The 17,550-nt window shown below is 32.4% G+C and overlaps 1 protein-coding gene across 14 annotated transcripts in view; it reads right to left on the bottom strand.

Moving 5' to 3' along the window:
- The window catches only part of EHBP1 (EH domain binding protein 1), a 444,659-nt gene that overhangs the window by 218,074 nt on the left and 209,035 nt on the right, over window positions 1-17,550 (bottom strand). For 11 of the 14 annotated variants that reach the window (XM_031950538.1, XM_031950539.1, XM_031950541.1 and 8 more), the window contains exons 7-8: window positions 5,362-5,501; window positions 678-782 (exon numbers count right to left, since the gene is read on the bottom strand). In XM_031950538.1, the coding sequence (XP_031806398.1) occupies window positions 678-782; window positions 5,362-5,501 (245 nt within the window). The remainder of the gene's footprint in view (window positions 1-677; window positions 783-5,361; window positions 5,502-17,550) is intronic. The other 3 variants (XM_023494920.2, XM_031950546.1, XM_023494922.1) reach the window with 1 other exon arrangement.

The following is a 17,550-nucleotide window of genomic DNA, read 5'->3' as shown; positions in this document are numbered from 1 at the left end:
ATTTTAAATTCTAAAAATTCACATCAACAGTCCCTGGAAACAATAAGATATGTATGGTGTTTTACTAATGGCAGAAATAATTCATGTATTTTGTAGTACACCAACATTTTCATGTTAAAGAAATTAAAAGAACAGGATGCATTTTCTTTGATTATTTCAATTCTGGCTCTACTCTAGTCTCTGTGTGTGACTCAGAGGCATTTTATTTCTCTGGATTTATTCCCTCAACTATAAGATAAGAAGGTTGTAACTATAAGATAAGAAGGTTGATCTCTAAGATCCTTTCTAATTTTAATTCTAATCTAAGTAGCACAATAAATAAATACTGAAATAGTTTAAAAATAATGAATAAACCCCTTCCTTATAAAACATGAGTGTTACCAATAATATGTACACATAATTCAGAAACATTTTAAGTTAAATAAATGGCCAAGCATGCATAATTAATAAAATATTTTAAAATCATTATCTACTAGGATCCTGTTATAAGGCTATCCCCAAGGTAATGGATTATTATGTTGTTTTCTGTTGGTGCACTACAAATTACTAAACAGAACATTCAAGGAAAAAGCACAAAGACAAAACTGACAGCTGAACATAAGCATAAGTCAAGAAGTAGCAGATCACAATAAATACAAGCAATCAGAAACAGAAAGAAAGGGGGTAAGCTCATAGACCTTCAGAAGAACTGGCTGATTTAGCTGAAGGCATATTTGCTTGCTTTATGCAGTCATCTTGATCTTCATCTAAGCTGCTCAGAGCATTCAACTGGTTTACAATTTCTGTAAACAGAAGCCAGTCAAGACAAATGTAAGGTAAGGTCATTTAAATGAAAAGCAGTAGAAGCATGCTGTTATTTAAAAAAAGATAGAGAAAGAGAGAAAAGATACTTTGTTATTCAAGAGAATCCATTTAATGTGTGTTATTTCTGTGATCTATTCATATACTTATGCATTAGAATATTATGCTGTTTCAGAATTCGAAAAAAGAAGCAGCACAATAAGGTTAAACCACTAGGGGTACATAAAGACTGAGCAGAACATCAAACAAAGACAATCATCTAAGTTAAAACTGGCTCCCAGAATGAGTCACTATTTTCTGTGTATGTGAATGAAATTTAAATTTTATATAAAACTTCACAGAGAATAAAATATCATTCTGAATTTAAACTAAATATTCTAAGGACATTCATAAATCAATTGTGTAAATTAGCTAGGTTGATACATCTGGATTTTTAAAAAATCAAGATAAAAACAAGATAACCAGAGAAACAGTTTATATTCCTGTTTTCCTTGACTTTTCAAGGAAATTTCTATTAAAAAAAAACAAACAATGTACTATTTAAGGGACATCATCTCTAAGCTTCTTGATACAACATTTTTTTTAAGTTGGGGGTGCATGGGTAGAATTTCTTTTTACATGTAGATAGAATAAATTCGAGGGGCAAAATAGAATTTTTCACAAGATATATATCCCCTGAGTTTTTAAGGTTACTTACAAGGTTGTCCTACAAACTTAAAAGATTAGCCTATTTGTTTACAAATTAAGCACCTTTTAAAGGAATATTAACTGTTATACACCAAGTTCCAGAGTTATTTATTTTACAACCTAGGAGTAACTTAGGCACTGAGAAAATTATGCAATAGTATGATCATTAAAATGGAAAAAAGTCACTAATAAATCTTTCAATAGTAATATTAATAACTAATATTCATATAGCACTTACTTTATGACAGGCACTGTGCTAAGTGCTTTACAATTATTATTTCATTTGATGCTCACAACAACCCTGTGAGATTAAGTGTTACTATTTTCCCTATTTTATAATTGAGGAAACTGAGGGAAACAGAGGTTAAACAACTTGCTCAGAGTCATATGCAATCATTTAAAATAACTGAATACAGTTTATTTATATTTTATTTATATAAAGGAATTTATAGTTTATTTATATAAAGGAATAAATGAGATATAGATTTATCAAATATATTATTATACTGGAAATATGTGTCTGTGAAAAACTATTTTATAAATCATTACTATAAAATAAAGTATTTTATGAGTTATAGTCCAAGTAGGATATTAAAAAGTGGAATACATCACATTTCCTGGACATGGTGGCTTACTACTAAAATTCCTGTGGCTGGGGATACTGATTTTTAGAGGATCTTTTGATTTTAGGAATTCTAAGTTGCAGCAGGCTAAACCAAATTAGGTATCCATACAAAGTATAGCATAAAAAATAGGAAGCTCATGATAAGGAGGAGGGGAGTGAGAAATCTAATAAATAAACCAAGGTATGAAATGACTCTTCCAATGTCAGTCTTAAGACCAAAGACAAAACAGAAGAAACATCAGACAGAATCATGGACTCTTAGCATGGAAGCCAGAAAGTAGCAGAAGGTTTGAGGGGAGAGGTGGCATGGAAGAAGGGATGAACTTTGAAACTGGAAGAAAAAGTTAATTATGAAAGCTAACTGAAAAACATGAAAAACATAGGTTTGGGGATAAATAAGACAAATAATTAGAACCACATAGCCTCACCAAGTTAGGCTGAGATATTAACTACCAAAAGAAGAAAGAATATTTACTTAAGAGAACATGCTAAACATTTCTATCTATGATTTGAAATTGCTTCAAGATTTCTAGTTGGGTCAAAAAGATGTGTCACAAGCAAAAACAGGTCTTAGATGAGTCAGACATATTATTAGTATACCTTTGTATTTCAATAATTATTCCTTATATGATTTTATTTTAAAAGTTGATATGTTTTCTCCTTAATTTTCCTAAGGAAAGTTTTTTGTGTCCAATTGTATTTTAATTACAGGAAGCATTTTATGAATTGATACAAAGTAAAGTGAATATTTTAAAAAACGTTATCTTTTCCACATCACAGGGGTTAGATGCATTGCATCCCTACAATTTGGACAATCCATGTAATATATTTTGGCTCTCCCTTTATACCAAAGAAGAAGCCTTAATTATTATAGTTTTAAATGATATATGTTGATATTACACAATGCTATGCATATATTTTATGAGTTTCAGAGTTTCTAAACTTTTTCTGTGTCATCTGCTGTCTTTTCTATTATCTGAGGCTTCTTCAAATTCTGAAAAAAATTTCCGTTTGGTTTTTTATGTAGAGTATTGATATATTCAAACCATCAAAATTGTGATGGGGAAAGTCACAATGTAGATGGGATAACTGTACAATGAATACAATGATGTATGGATGAATGAAAGAATAAAAATAACAAAAAACACTAAAATTCCATACTGTGCAATAATGATTAACCTTGACACTGAACAAGAGATATGAAAATGCACATTTTCCTTCCCTCTTTATAAAGGAGAAAGACTCTGGATATGGGGCACTTCACTAGTTGATGTTAGTTAATTTAGTTGATTTGTTTGTTATTTTTTATATTATTTGTTATAAGGGTCAATTCCTTTAGGAAGCAAAGAAATATGAATGCAGGCTCCCGTTTGAAAAATTTTTTTTGTATACCCACAATCTAGGTGTTTAATAAAATGCTTGTTGAATTGTTGAACTGAATCAGACATAAGATCTTGAGGAAAGTCCACAAACAGAACCTCACAGATTTTGTCAGTTACCCAACAAACATTTATTTAGTGGTTATTGTATGTCAGGCACTATGCTAAATGTTGGGGACACAAATACAAGGAGAAAGAACAATACTTGTGCTCATCTTCTAATGGGGGAAGACGATTCATGAAAGGAAGCTAAAATGGAGATGGGAGGAGAGAGGAAATGAAAGTATCTGCAAAAGGGAATATGGTAGAAAAAGTCGGAAGTAGAGCCTGGAGAGGAATGAAAAACTACTGGATTCAGAAGAAGAGGTCACAGGGGTAGAAGTTACTTTCAGTGTGTGAATTCCAGAGGTGAAATAAGCTTACAGAATAAAGAAGTTCTTGAGTCATGGAGGACAGAATCCAAAGTGCAGCCTGGACAAGATTACTTTCTTACTTATAGCTATAGGAACATAGCTATTCATAGAACTATATTGTGAGAAGGGTTAGTGAGAAAAGTGTCTTTTCTCTTCAATTCACAGAGCTAACCAAAACGACATTCCTAAAACACAGGCATTGTCATTCTTTACCTCCAGAGGCTCCCTATTATTACTGAATTCTCAAAACCTATGACTCAATATATCTTAGCCTATAAAGGACTAACTCGTATAGTAACATAACCAACTACATGAACCAGGCATCATGGGAAATAGCAAGAATTAAAAGTTTTCCTTCCCTCAATGGACTTAGATCTTAGAGAAACAAAATCTGCAGAACCAAAATAGTTTATGTTATTTCTCAGAAATATACATAGCATTAAATAGTCACATATACAGCAAAGAAAAAGAGATCACAATAAAAAAGAAAAAAAAATTGAGACCAACTAGTAGGAAAAGAATTTTTAGAAGAAGTTGAGAAAAGAAATGGAATGCCATTTCTACATGTTTCTTGCATAATTCACTAGCTAAAAGAAGTCCATGAAAATGCTTTTATGATCATATTTCACAAAAAGTCCTTTATTTTCTCAATTTTGTAATAGGTTATAAAATACTATGTCTTTAAGTATGATTGTCCTATTCTCTCTCACATATGTATAACATACACACATATTTCTATATACCACATATAACTTGACTTCTCTCTATAAATATTTAAATATCTATAGAGAGACATTTAGATATAATCATTTCATTGTTAGGTTAAAAAATTCCAAACAGTTAAGTGTCTTATGAGAAGTTTTGAAGTTTGACTGATAAAGCTTTAGGGGCCAACTTACATAGAGAACTCCTGGATACTCCCAAATAAGACAAACATGCAAATTAGGACAGCTCTGTATTAAATAAGTAAATTCAAAATTGCAGTAAATGAACACAAACTAAGTGAGGTTGACACATATCTTTTTTGGCACCTTTTTTTGTCTTGCCTTAGGGTAGATTAGTAACTATGGGTAATTATATTATTACATAAAAATTTATCCATACCTTGCTACAAAAAGTAATGAATGAATGGTTTTAGGCAAGTTTTTATATTTTTAAAACCTATATGAATAATTTATCCTAAATTATAAAATAAAACCTATAAAACTATACCAGCCATATGTCTTGAGAAGCCTAGACAATATGCATAGAGGTGTCATAAAGTTTCTTCTTTTGACAGACTATGATCAAACAACAACAACAACAAAAAACTGTCTAATAACTAGAATGATTTTCTGAGAAACCAGAATAAAAGTTCTTTGATCTATAGCACCATCACCACCACCATCATCCCAGGTCAAAACAAAGCAACAAACAAACAAAAAACAACTTTGTGCTATGATATGACAAGGCCAACCTGTAATTTTTGCAGCCTTTTCTTCTTGGTTAACTCTGTTTTCTTCATCATCTTCATTGTCCTCTTCAAAGTCATCTAAATTGCCAATGTCAGCCTGCTTCATACTCATCAAACTGGCCAAACTTTGCATGTCTTCATCCCTAAACCAATTATTAAAAACACAATTAATGTTATCAAATGCTAATGCTGTTAATATTTTGTTCTTATAAAACAAACATCTTTCACTGCTCTTATACATAAACAGGATTAATTAATCACTGTTAAGAAGCACAGTAAAGTGTCATGGCAAAATCAAATTAATTTAATTTAAAAATTGCATTTTATAAATAAACCTGAAAAGTGCTTCCTCAATCAAAGACTCTAGGAGCAGAACATCAAAGGACAATCCAACCAATCTTATGTAGCTGAAGAAAACCATGAATCTCCCCAGTGTTCACACTGCTTCTGTTTGAAAGGCTCCAGTATGGGACAATACACCACATCCTCTGCCCATTCTACTCTTAAGTTTTCCTTTCTGTCATATCTAAATCTACCACTTTATGATATCCAATAACTGTTCCTAGTTCTGTCCTGTAGAGAATAAGAACAAGTCTATTTCTTCCCAAAGACAGCATGTCAGTACTTGGAAAGAGCTGTCAGGTCTCTTTCTCAATGTTTTCTGTTCTCCAGGTCAAAGCACTGTCAGTTCCTTTCATTGATTTCTTATGAGGCAATATTCTCTCGATAGGTCACCATCCAGATCCTCTTCTTCTAGATGTTTTCTAGCTTGTTAATGTCTTTCCTAGAACATGGTCCCTAGAATTGAATATAATATTCCAGATATGGCATAGGCAGAACAATGATTTCCCTCATTTGGGACACTTTCTCTAAATGGAGTCCAAGATCACATTAATTTTGGGTCCTATCATATCATATTATATTGCAGAACATATTGAATTTATAAAATCCTCAAATCTAGTTTTATAGGAATTATTGAGTAGCTTGATGGCACCTTAACTCTATTTATGAAACTGTTTTTGAATACAAGTGTAGGAATAGTTAGTCTATTAAAATTCAATCTATATGACCCAACACTTTAGTCTGCTGAGATCTTTCTGTATCCAGAATCTGCTTTTAAGTACATTAGCCTACACTCCAAATTTTCTATCATCTGCATATCTGAGAAGTATGTCATTAATATTATTCCTGCCAATCAAAAAATCATTTCCTTTGAAGTGATAAAAAAAGCAAAATAAGAGCTCAGTAGTTAAGATTACTTAACACTGTCAGTTAGTAGCAGCCCATACATCCTAAGTAAATTTTGTCAAAGTTATATTTTTCTCTTGAAATGAAATTAGCCGAAACATTTATAATTATCCCTACCATTATCATGCTTCTAAACGGATTTTAGATTTTGGTGTTCCTGACATAATTCTTACATGACTATGCTACTAGAGAAAAAACCAAGACAACTGAGTAGAGAAAACACTGCAGCCCTGTTCTGCCAGTGTTTCCCTCCAAAATAATGCCCCAAATCAAATTCTGGAGTGACAGAACCAATAAAAGGTCAAAGAGAGACAGGGGTTGGCTTGGAACGTACATGATGGCAGCAGTAGCTGTGGGCCTTAGAGATGACTGCAATGATATCTATAGCAGTTTGGGGAACTTTCAGCCCAGAGATGCTAAGTAGATTGGACAAATGGTCAGGGAAAAAGTAAACAAGAAACACTTATGCTAGCATTGGGCATAGGACTGAACCCTATTTAGTAACTCCATTGCCCATATACACTTTAGTTGTAGTTCAGGAGAGGAGCACTTATGGTCACAAAGGAGCAGGGGCCTGACGAGAAAAAATACTTGCAGCTACCAAGAATCAGAGGTCCTTCCTAGTGATGATACAACTTAGGAAACATTAAAAACTTAACAAACACCCTGGAACTATGGCATCAAAAAGCCTGAATTTTGAGACAGCACCCTCCTTTCCCTAAGTGAATACAGCCCAACTTTAACATAAAATTCAAAGTAAAGAAATAAGTTGCAGGGGGCAGCTAGATGGTGCAGTAGATAGAGAGCCACTTACCCTGAAGTCAGAATACCCGAGTTCAAATCTGACTAAGACACACTTATTATCTCTGTGATCCTAGGGACAAGTCACTTAATTCCAACTGCCTAACTAAAAGGAAAAGAAAGAAAAATACTAGAAAAATGAATAAACATGTAATAAAAAGAAGAACCTGATAATTTAAAAAAAATAAAGTTACTGTGGTGATAGGGAAGATCAAGACACAAACTAAGATGAAGATCTAATCAAAACATTTACAAAGAGAGCCTCAGAGGGGAAAAAAAAGTGAACTAGACAAAAAGCTCAATAAGAATTCCTAGAAGTCCTAATAATCATTTTCAAAATCATGTAAGAGTGGTAGAGGAAAAATTGGGGAAACAAATGGGAGTGATGCAATGAAATTATGAAAAGAGAATTAACAATTGGGTAGGGAAAGAATACTAAAGATTTGTTAAAATTAATAAGGAAACCATGGAACCGAAACTCAGGTTTTCTGACTCTAAAACTAATTAAAAACAAAATGAAACAAAAATTCTTTCACTAAATGTTGAAGCATTTTGCAATTCTTATTAGGAATCAATGCTGAAATGAAATAAAATCTCATAGTATGACAAAGTATCTTGCCTTATATAGTTACTAGCTGTGTGAACTTGGGAAAATCACTTAATTTCTGTCTACCTCAATTTCTTCATATGGAGAAAATTGAGTAGCCCCCTGCCAAGATTATTGTGAATATAAAATTCAATCAAATTTATAAAGTAGTTTATAAACCTTAAAGAACTACAGAAAACCTAGCTATTGTGCCAACTATTATCACTAAGCAGCTTTTAAAAAAGCAGTTATCCTATGAATTAAAAAAGAATAATTAAGAAAACTAAATACTTATAAATAAATAGTAATCACTGATTTAAAAAATCATATTGCTTATCTTAAAGTGTTATGAAGATTAATTACTTCAGGAAACACTTATTAAAGGATGACCATTTGCCAAATATTGTTTCAGGCTAGAGGCATGGGAGGTGTTGGAGGGAAAAAGATACAAAGCTTAGTTTTGTAAAACACGGTGCTTGCACATCATGGAACTCAGTCTGGTGGAAATGTAAAACACAAATACAATTAATTGAAATATGCAAGCACAAATGGATAAGTGGATGAAAGAATTATAAAATACTATATGAAATATATGGGGGAGGTAGATAGTAATACGGAGATTAGACAATGCAATTAACAAAGATTCATAACAAAGATTATAAAATAATAGGTAGTTGTGATAAGTGATGTCAAAGGACTTTATGACACTGAACTATATGAAAGGATAAGAACTTTAGGTAAAAAGAAGAGAAGAGAGTACGTGAATAGGAAATAGAATAAGGAAAAGTACAGTAAATCAATTTTATTTTATTTATTTATTTTGCCGAGGCAGTTGGGGTTAAATGACTTGCCCAGGGTCACACAACTAGACATAAAAGCATATGAAAGACCTATTAGAAGGCTAATGTACTAATGTACCGTTAATAGATGTGAAGGCTTGAAATGGAATTGGGGCAGTAGGAATAGAAAGGACACATATTTAGAAATAGAGTTATAGGCATTGGCTATTGATTGGTTGTGAGAGATAGGGGAAAGGGAATAATCAAAGTTAGCTGTAACATTTTAATCATGAAGGTTAGAGTAAACAGGAAATCTCCTATTTTTATCCATCCTTTCCTCCTTTACACTCTAATCTCAATAAATAAGAATTAATTGATTATTTTCTGATGCCTACATATATGCTCAGTTATCTACTATCTTAAAAAAAAAAATGAATAACTTTTCCTTCACCATACCATCCTTTCAAACTAATGTCCTAAAGATCTCCCCCTTTCCCCAGTTAAACCATTAAAACAAACAAACAAAAAAACCCCCAGTATACACTTCTAGAGGCAATGCATAATTAAAAGATTGTTGGATCCTTGTCAGAAAGAACTGATTTCAATTCACTTTATACATTTATATGTGTGGGAGGACCCTCTTTGGATCAGGTTCTTCCTCTTTAAATTGCGAGCAAAATAATAAGTACATATCTCACTGGGTAGTAGTGTGAATCCCATGAGACAATGTATGTAAGGAACTTTGCAAAGCTCAAAGTGCTTATAAGTGTCAGGTATAATTATAAGATTATTCTTAATTTAGATTTTTTTTTTTTATGGTGTTCAGGGAAATGAACCTAGAATAGGCTGGTGCTCCTATTACTCTTTTATATTTAATGTTCTGAAGACTAATGAATAGTGGGATAGTGAAATACTAGTATTAGAACATATTTTAATATTTAATGTAGTGATTGAATGAGAACATCTTTGGTACAGCTCCAGAATAAATAAAGCAGGGATGATTGGATGATTGATATGCTCCTCATCCCATTTCCACATACTTCTGATTTCTTCCAGATCTCTCTATTTTGTAAGTTTTTTGTTACATATATCTTTGGACATTATTAAAATTTAGCATGTGAACATTTATGAAAAAAATTCTTTTTAAAAATATTTTTATTTAATTCATTAAATTAATTCATTAATTTCATTAAATTATTGTTAAAAAATTCAACATCATTTTTAAAAGCTTTGAATTCCAAATTTTTTTCCTGCCTCCTACTCCTCTACCTTCCTTGGGAAGGCAAGCAATTTAATACAATTATATAAGTGCAGTCATGAAAAGCATATTTTCATATTAGTAATGTTGCAAAAGAAAACATACACTTATACACAAACCAAATAAAAATCAATTTAAAAAAGTATGCTTCAATATGAATTCAGAATTTTTCAGTTCTCTTTCTGGAATTAGAGAGCATTTTTCACTATGCATCCTATGGAACTGTCTTAGAATGCTTGTCTTGAAAGCTAAGCGTTTCATAATCGATCATCTTTATAATGTGACCTTTACTGTGTACAGTTTTCCTAGTTCTGCTTACAAAGTTCTGAACTTTACATAAGTTCAGAAATGTCTTCCCAGGTTTTTCTGAAAGCATCATTTCTTATAAAATAATAGTATTCCATCACAATCATATACCAACAACTTGTTCTGACATCCCTCAATTGATGGGCATTCCCTTGATTTCTAATTTTTTGCTACCACAAAAAGAAACTGTTATGTTTTGTACAAATATATTGTACAACTATATTACACATATTACAAAATATAAATATTTTGAATTTTTGTACAAGTAACTTAAGTCCTTTTCCCTTTTCTCTGATTTCTTTGAAATACAGACCAAATAGTAATGCTTTAGGGTCAAAGAATATGCACAGATTTTTTTTTTTTTTAGCTTTTTGAGAATAGTTCCAAATTATTCTCCAGAAAGTTGGACTAGTTCACAAGTCTACTAACAATGCATTAGCATCCCAATTTTTCCTCACTGCCACCAGCATTTATCTTTTTTGGGGGGGAGGAGCATGTTAAGTAATTTGACTGGAGTAAGGTAGTAACTCAATATAGTACAGTACAGTATAGTGCAGTATATACAATGTATACTGTACAATACAGTAGCCCACCATATTAACTAGGCGGCTCGAGAACCAGACTCTTCTTCTTATCCACTCCTCAATCCAAGCCATCTTACCATCTGCCTGTAGGTATAAATCACTGTACTTTTCTTTCCCCATTTGCAGTTTTCCTCTTCCCAAACTCCCTTCCCTGACCACCCTTCACATTTTCCTCTATTGCAACATAAGAGCTGTCTTTTTTTTTTCATATGTGCATATCCAAGATTAAACATAGAGCCTAATCGCATCATGCTTAATTAGTGCTGCTTCATTCACTCTAAAGGTGATTAAAATGAAACCTTAAAAGGTGAAGTGATTTTTCTAAAGTTGTGACTAGGAGCAAAACTAGGACTACCTTGAAAAATTTATAGAGGAAACAAGGAGTGATAAATAAATCAAGGTCTTCCCTTCCCACTCCTCTCCAACAACAACAAATACTATGAAAAGAAACAAAGGGTTGAGCTGACAAGCTACTAACAATTTGATTTTCCTCTTTCCTTTTTCTAATCAAATTTACTAAAGGTTTATCTATTTTGTTGGTTTTTTCATAAAATCAACTTTTAGTTTTATTTATTAATTTAATAAATTTTTTTTACTTTCAATTTTATTAATCTCTCCTTTTAGTTTCAAGAATTTCAAGTTTGGTATTTGATTGGGGATTTTTAATGTGCTCTTTTTCTAGCTTTTTTAGTTGCAAGCCCAATTCATTGATCTTCTCTTTATTTTATGCAAGTAATGCTAGTTATTGTTTTAAAAAAACAGCAATAACAGTGCATGGACTTTTATTTGGATACTTTCTAAATTTGTTATGGTCAATTTTTCAGTTCTACAGGAGCATGTTAGGACTGGTATTTGATAGCCATTAATTATCCAAATGTATTCTTCTAATTCAGTTTTGATTCCAGGATACTAATAAGTCTCTTGATGTATCAGATTACAACCTTTTCTTTGATATCTTTATGCTTCATATATCTTCCCTGAAGGCCACAAAAGTATTTCTATGCATTGCTTCCTGTTAGTGATCTTCTTCTTTAAAATATAAGAATTCTCTCTGAGAGAAAAAATGTGGTGTTCTTTTTCCAAAACACAGCCAAGTGATAAAAGTTTAGATCTTTTATTGTGTCCTTCAATATAGCCGGGTTACCTCAGAGGCCTATCTCTCTGCTTGGTTCCAAGAGCTCCGTCCGAATGTCTCCAAATCCAAAGGTTTGTCCTTTAGCCTCCAGCCAGCACCAAGGTAGAAGATGCGATGAATCTCTCTTGCCTCAATAGCGCTTGTGGGCTTTCTTGCAGAGTGCTCCTCTCCGACTCCTGGGAATACTCCCAAGAAAAAACTCTCTCGAGTGGCTTATTGGAACTGCATTTATGCTACTTCGAGAGTGGTATTGTGGGATATCTCCCAGCATGCTCTCTGGCCCTAAGGGAGGTGTGAATTCAGATATCTCTTTCTAAACCCTGAATTCTCCCAAACATGTGAACTCCATTAAGTACTTAGATACTTATGAGCTCTCTAAAGGTGTGAACACAAGCATTGTTTCCATCAGTTGTACTTAGTACCTTGTTTCAAGTTCTGGCCCAAAATATCTCCTTCTAAGATCAAATCAATCATGTTGAACCATGCCAAATTAGATAATTATTGTCTCTATCAACTCTAATGGCTTAACAGTTTGTAAAGATTCCAACAGCTTTCACCCATTGAGTTAATATGTTCTCCACATTCAATCTTGAAGTCAAATATTTTTTTAAAAAATATTTAAGAATTTTACACTGTAGACCAACTATTATTTTTATAACATTGTTGAAAGATTTAAAAAAATAAAGGAGTTTTAACATGGTGGAGCCATATAACTTAATGTCATAAATGTGCATTAAATTATAAATACGATGTTTTAGTTTATCAAACAGTAAATATCTATTAAGCATCTACTCTATGCCAGGCCCTATATTAAGTATTGAGGATTTATATAAAAAGACAGTTTCTGTCCTCAGAGAACCTACATGCTAAGAGGGCAAGACAACAAATAAGAGGAAACTAAACAGTGGGGGGCTTGACAGAGAAATTGACAGAGAAGTTCAAAGATGTCCAAAAGCAATGCAGCTATTGGAAAATGGCAAGAAAATGGAGCTAGACTGCCTCCTTAAATGGAGATTTTGAAACTCATGACTCTGCCCTCTTATTAGAGGATCCAATAAGAGGGGCATTCAAAAAGTTGAGATGTGAATACTAAGGCTGATATTATTTTGCAGGACAATGAGATTTCACAATGGTATAACTCTTACAGCAGGAAGGAATTATGGAAAAATCCAAAGAAATCCCAAAGTAAAAAGTTTACGTCTCTCAGAAGTCATTCTATTTTCTTGAGATTATAATGGATTTTAAGACTGCAAAACTGCAATGGGGTAAAAAACTGTTTCCTCAAAGAATACCATATGTTTTATATTGACTGTTTTTGTCATCAGATAGAAGATGTTTTAAGTAAAAAATTATTTACCATATGAACATCAAATACTACAACATTATCACTACTTCTCAGTTCTACTTTTATTTATTTGTAGTTCATGAATAAACCAGGAGCATTGGACCTAATTTGAAGGAAGGTGTGTGATAACAACAACAAAAAATACATGTTAGTATTTTTGAGGGTTTTCCTTCAAAATAATTTCTGATTCAGTAAGTTGCTCTTTAATATATAAACAATTTGAAGGATGTTTGTAATAATCAACAAAAAGAATATAAAAGTTAATATTTTGAGATTTTTTCCATCAAAATAATTTTTGATTCAATAATAAGTTGTTTAATATACAATTCTAGGACTTTTTAGAACATTCTTTTTGTTTGATGTCATCTTCATATGATCACAGGACAGAGGGTCATAAAGAACTTCAACAGCCATTTAGCCCAATCCAGTCATTAGAAATATATGAAATCTGAGGCTCAGGGAAGCTAAGTACTTGTAGTAGTCACACAGATAGAAAGCTTCAGAGGTGGGATTTGAACAGAGGTCCTCTAACTCCAGAATCTGTTCCTTCCACTGTGTTAATTGTAGATTTTAAAAATGATAAGTTGGGAATCCCTTGCATAAAGTACAAAAACATGTAATTGTTTTATATTTGGAGATGTCATTGGTATTTTCATCTCTCAGTATTAGATGCCATGCCTTCTATTAAGAAAGATGAGATAGGATTGTATCCAGGATGAAGATGGTAAAGTGCTTTGTGTACTACTCCATATACCACTATAGAGATTCTGAGCCATTAATTATGGTTCAAATCTTACCCTACTGCTTTGTAGATTTGCAGAGAAGTTAAGTTTCCCTTGCTTCACTCTTTTGTTATTTGCTAAATTAACAACTTATAAACTTTTTGCTTTTCTGCTGAAGCATTTTACATCTTATATGCTATTCCCCTCTTTTATTACCAGGATACTCCAACATCCTAAAAGTGAATGTATGTGAGGAGTGGGAAGAAACTGCTGTGGGTTTTTTTTTTTTCAGTTCTTTTCTAGATTTTAATTTTAAACTTTTTTTTTAATTAAGCTAAATACAAAAATAAGAAAAAAACAAGATAGAAAAAGACAAAAAAGGAAAACAAAATGCTGTATCTAGCTGAATATCAGAGAATTCAAAATATATTAACAATAAATTTTCATTTCAAGCAAGCATATACAATAATAGAAGAGATTCTATTCATGATTGTTCATCTTTGCTTCTTTGTAGGTTATTCCTTTGTTCTCTGATGTGCACTTTTTACTTTATTCTTTTTTTCCCTTTTTCATCTCCCTCCATCTCTCTCAAGCAAACTACACTTAAGCAAGGGGAGAGAGAGATAGAAAAACACACAGAGAGAAAGACACAAACAGGGAAAAAGAGATGATATACATATAATATACATATGTATATTTTTTCATTCACACCCACACTCTCAATACATAGAACTACATGTATACATACCCATATACAAGACACATATGTACATATGCATTTACACATAAATATGCATATAAAACAATATTGACATGGCTGACATAATATAAATTTCTCTCTTGATTGAATCTTTAAGTTTGACTTTGAGATCAATGATTACTAGCCATACTTTTTTTTTCTGATAAATTCTATTCCTGAATCTTGTTGAAGTATTTGTGCGTATCTCATATTTCCTATCCCTGCTAACTTTTCTATTTTAATTCTGCTCAACTTGGCTTGCTATTACTTAACTCCCTTCCCATGGTTCCCTCTCTTATCTTCTCTCTCTATCCTTTTTATCCTTCCTTCTTTATCTCTTTCCCATTAACCTATATACCTTGTCCCACTGCCATAAATCTTTTTTCCCCACCTTATCCTATTCCCTTCCTCCTTATTTCTTTAGAGATGTTGGAGGGTGCTATACCCTTCATGGTATATTTATGTAATTCTCCCTATTTAATTCATTCCTGATGTGAACAGGTTTTCAGAACTACCAGATCTCCACCCCCTGCCTCAATGCCTCTGTTTTGGTTTTTCCTTTGCATCTCATTCACATTCCATAATTATTATTTTTACCTTTTCCTAGACAGTTTCTATTTTAGAGTCAGATCACACTTAATTCTGCCCCAATATTTCTACCCAATTATTGATGTCAATCTTAAAAACATGATATTCATTTACATGCAAAAAACAATTTATCTACATTGAGTCCCTTGAAATTAATCTTTGATATTGCCTCTTTTATGTTAAATTTTCTATTAAGTTCAGATTTAGTTGAGACAAAATCCTAAAAATCTGCAAGTTCATTGAATGTACTTTCTTTTTGTTCAACATTATGGACAGTTTTGCTGGATATGAAATTTTTAGTTGTAGGCCTACTTTTTTTGACACACACACACACACCTTTCCAGGACCAGCGGTCTTTTATTGTAACTGCTGATAAATCCTGTACAATTCTAATGATAGCTACAGCATATTTTTAAAAAAATTCTTTTTGTTTCTTCCAAAATTTTTTCTTTGATCGGGGCTTTCAAAATTTGGCAATAATATTCCTCTATGTTTTCCACATAATTATCTCTTTGAGGTGGTGATTGATGGATTTTTTCTATTTCTATTTTCTCCTATCATTCTAGGACAATTTTCTTTGATTATTTCTTGCATTACTGTATCATGGTTATTTTGTTTTTGATCATAGCACTCAGGTAGTGCAATTATCCTTATATTTATTTTTCTCTTCATCTGTTCTGCAAATATGCTGTTTTTTCTTATAAGATGTTTCACATTCTGTTCTATTGTTTTCATCCTTTATAGTCTAGTTTGTTATTTCTCAGTCTCATAGTTTCATTGGCTTCTTCCTGCCCAATTTCAGTTTTCAAAGAATTATTTTCATCTTTAAGACTCTGTATCCTCTTTTCTAGTTGATTAACTTTTTTTCCATCATCATCTTGTTTTTTTTTTCCTTCAACTTTGTCATTTGATTTTGAAGTCTTTTTAGAGTTCTTCTATAAATTCTTTCCAGGCAGGTAACCATTTAACATTACTCTTTAGGATAAAAGGGGTTTTTCTTTTGTTTGTTTGTTTTTGTTTTTTGCTTTTTAAAAATTTTTTTTTACTTCAGTGTCCTCCTCTGAACACAAATCCTGGTCTTCCCTATTCCAATAAATTTCAATGGTTGGGTTCTTTCTTCTTTGCTTGCTCATGTTTTTTAAATGAAAATTATTTTTTGTACAAACAAAACTAATGCAGGCAAGATTAGAAGGGAAACAATAAACTGGGAAAACATTTTTACAGTCAAAGGTTCTGATAAAGGACTCATTTCCAAAATATATAGAGAATTGACTCTAACTTATAAGAAATCAAGCCATTCTCCAATTGATAAATGGTCAAAGGATATGAACAGACAATTTTCAGATGATGAAATTGAAACTATTTCTAGTCATATGAAAGAGTGTTCCAAATCACTATTGATCAGAGAAATGCAAATTAAGACAACTTTGAGATACCACTACACACCTGTCAGATTGGCCAGAATGACAGGGAAAAATAACACGGAATGTTGGAGGGGATGTGGGAAAACAGGGACACTGATACATTGTTGGTGGAATTGTGAACACATCCAGCCATTCTGGAGAGCAATTTGGAACTATGCCCAAAAAGTTATCAAACTGTGCATACCCTTTGATCCAGCAGTGTTACTAGGCTTATACCCCAAAGAGATACTAAAGAAGGGAAAGGGACCTATATGTGCCAAAATGTTTGTGGCAGCCCTCTTTGTAGTGGCCAGAAGCTGGAAACTGAGTGGATGCCCATCAATTGGAGAATGGTTGAGTAAATTGTGATATATGAATGTTATGGAATATTATTATTCTGTAAGAAATGACCAGCAGGACAAATACAGAGAGGATTGGCAAGACTTACATGAACTGATGCTGAGTGAAATGAGCAGAACCAGGAGATCATTATATACCTCAACAACAATACTGTATGAGGATGTATTCTGATGGAAGTGGATTTCTTCAACAAAGAGAAGATCTAACTTTGTTTCAATTGATCAAAGATGGACAGAAGCAGCTACACCCAAAGAAAAAACACTAGGAAATGAATGTAAACTGCTTGCATTTTTGTTCTTCTTCCCAGGTTATTTATACCTTCTAAATCCTATTCTCCC

Source organism: Sarcophilus harrisii, chromosome 2 (assembly GCF_902635505.1).
Source record: "Sarcophilus harrisii chromosome 2, mSarHar1.11, whole genome shotgun sequence".
Classification (NCBI taxonomy): domain Eukaryota; kingdom Metazoa; phylum Chordata; class Mammalia; order Dasyuromorphia; family Dasyuridae; genus Sarcophilus; species Sarcophilus harrisii.
This window is presented reverse-complemented; position numbering and strand designations above follow the sequence as displayed.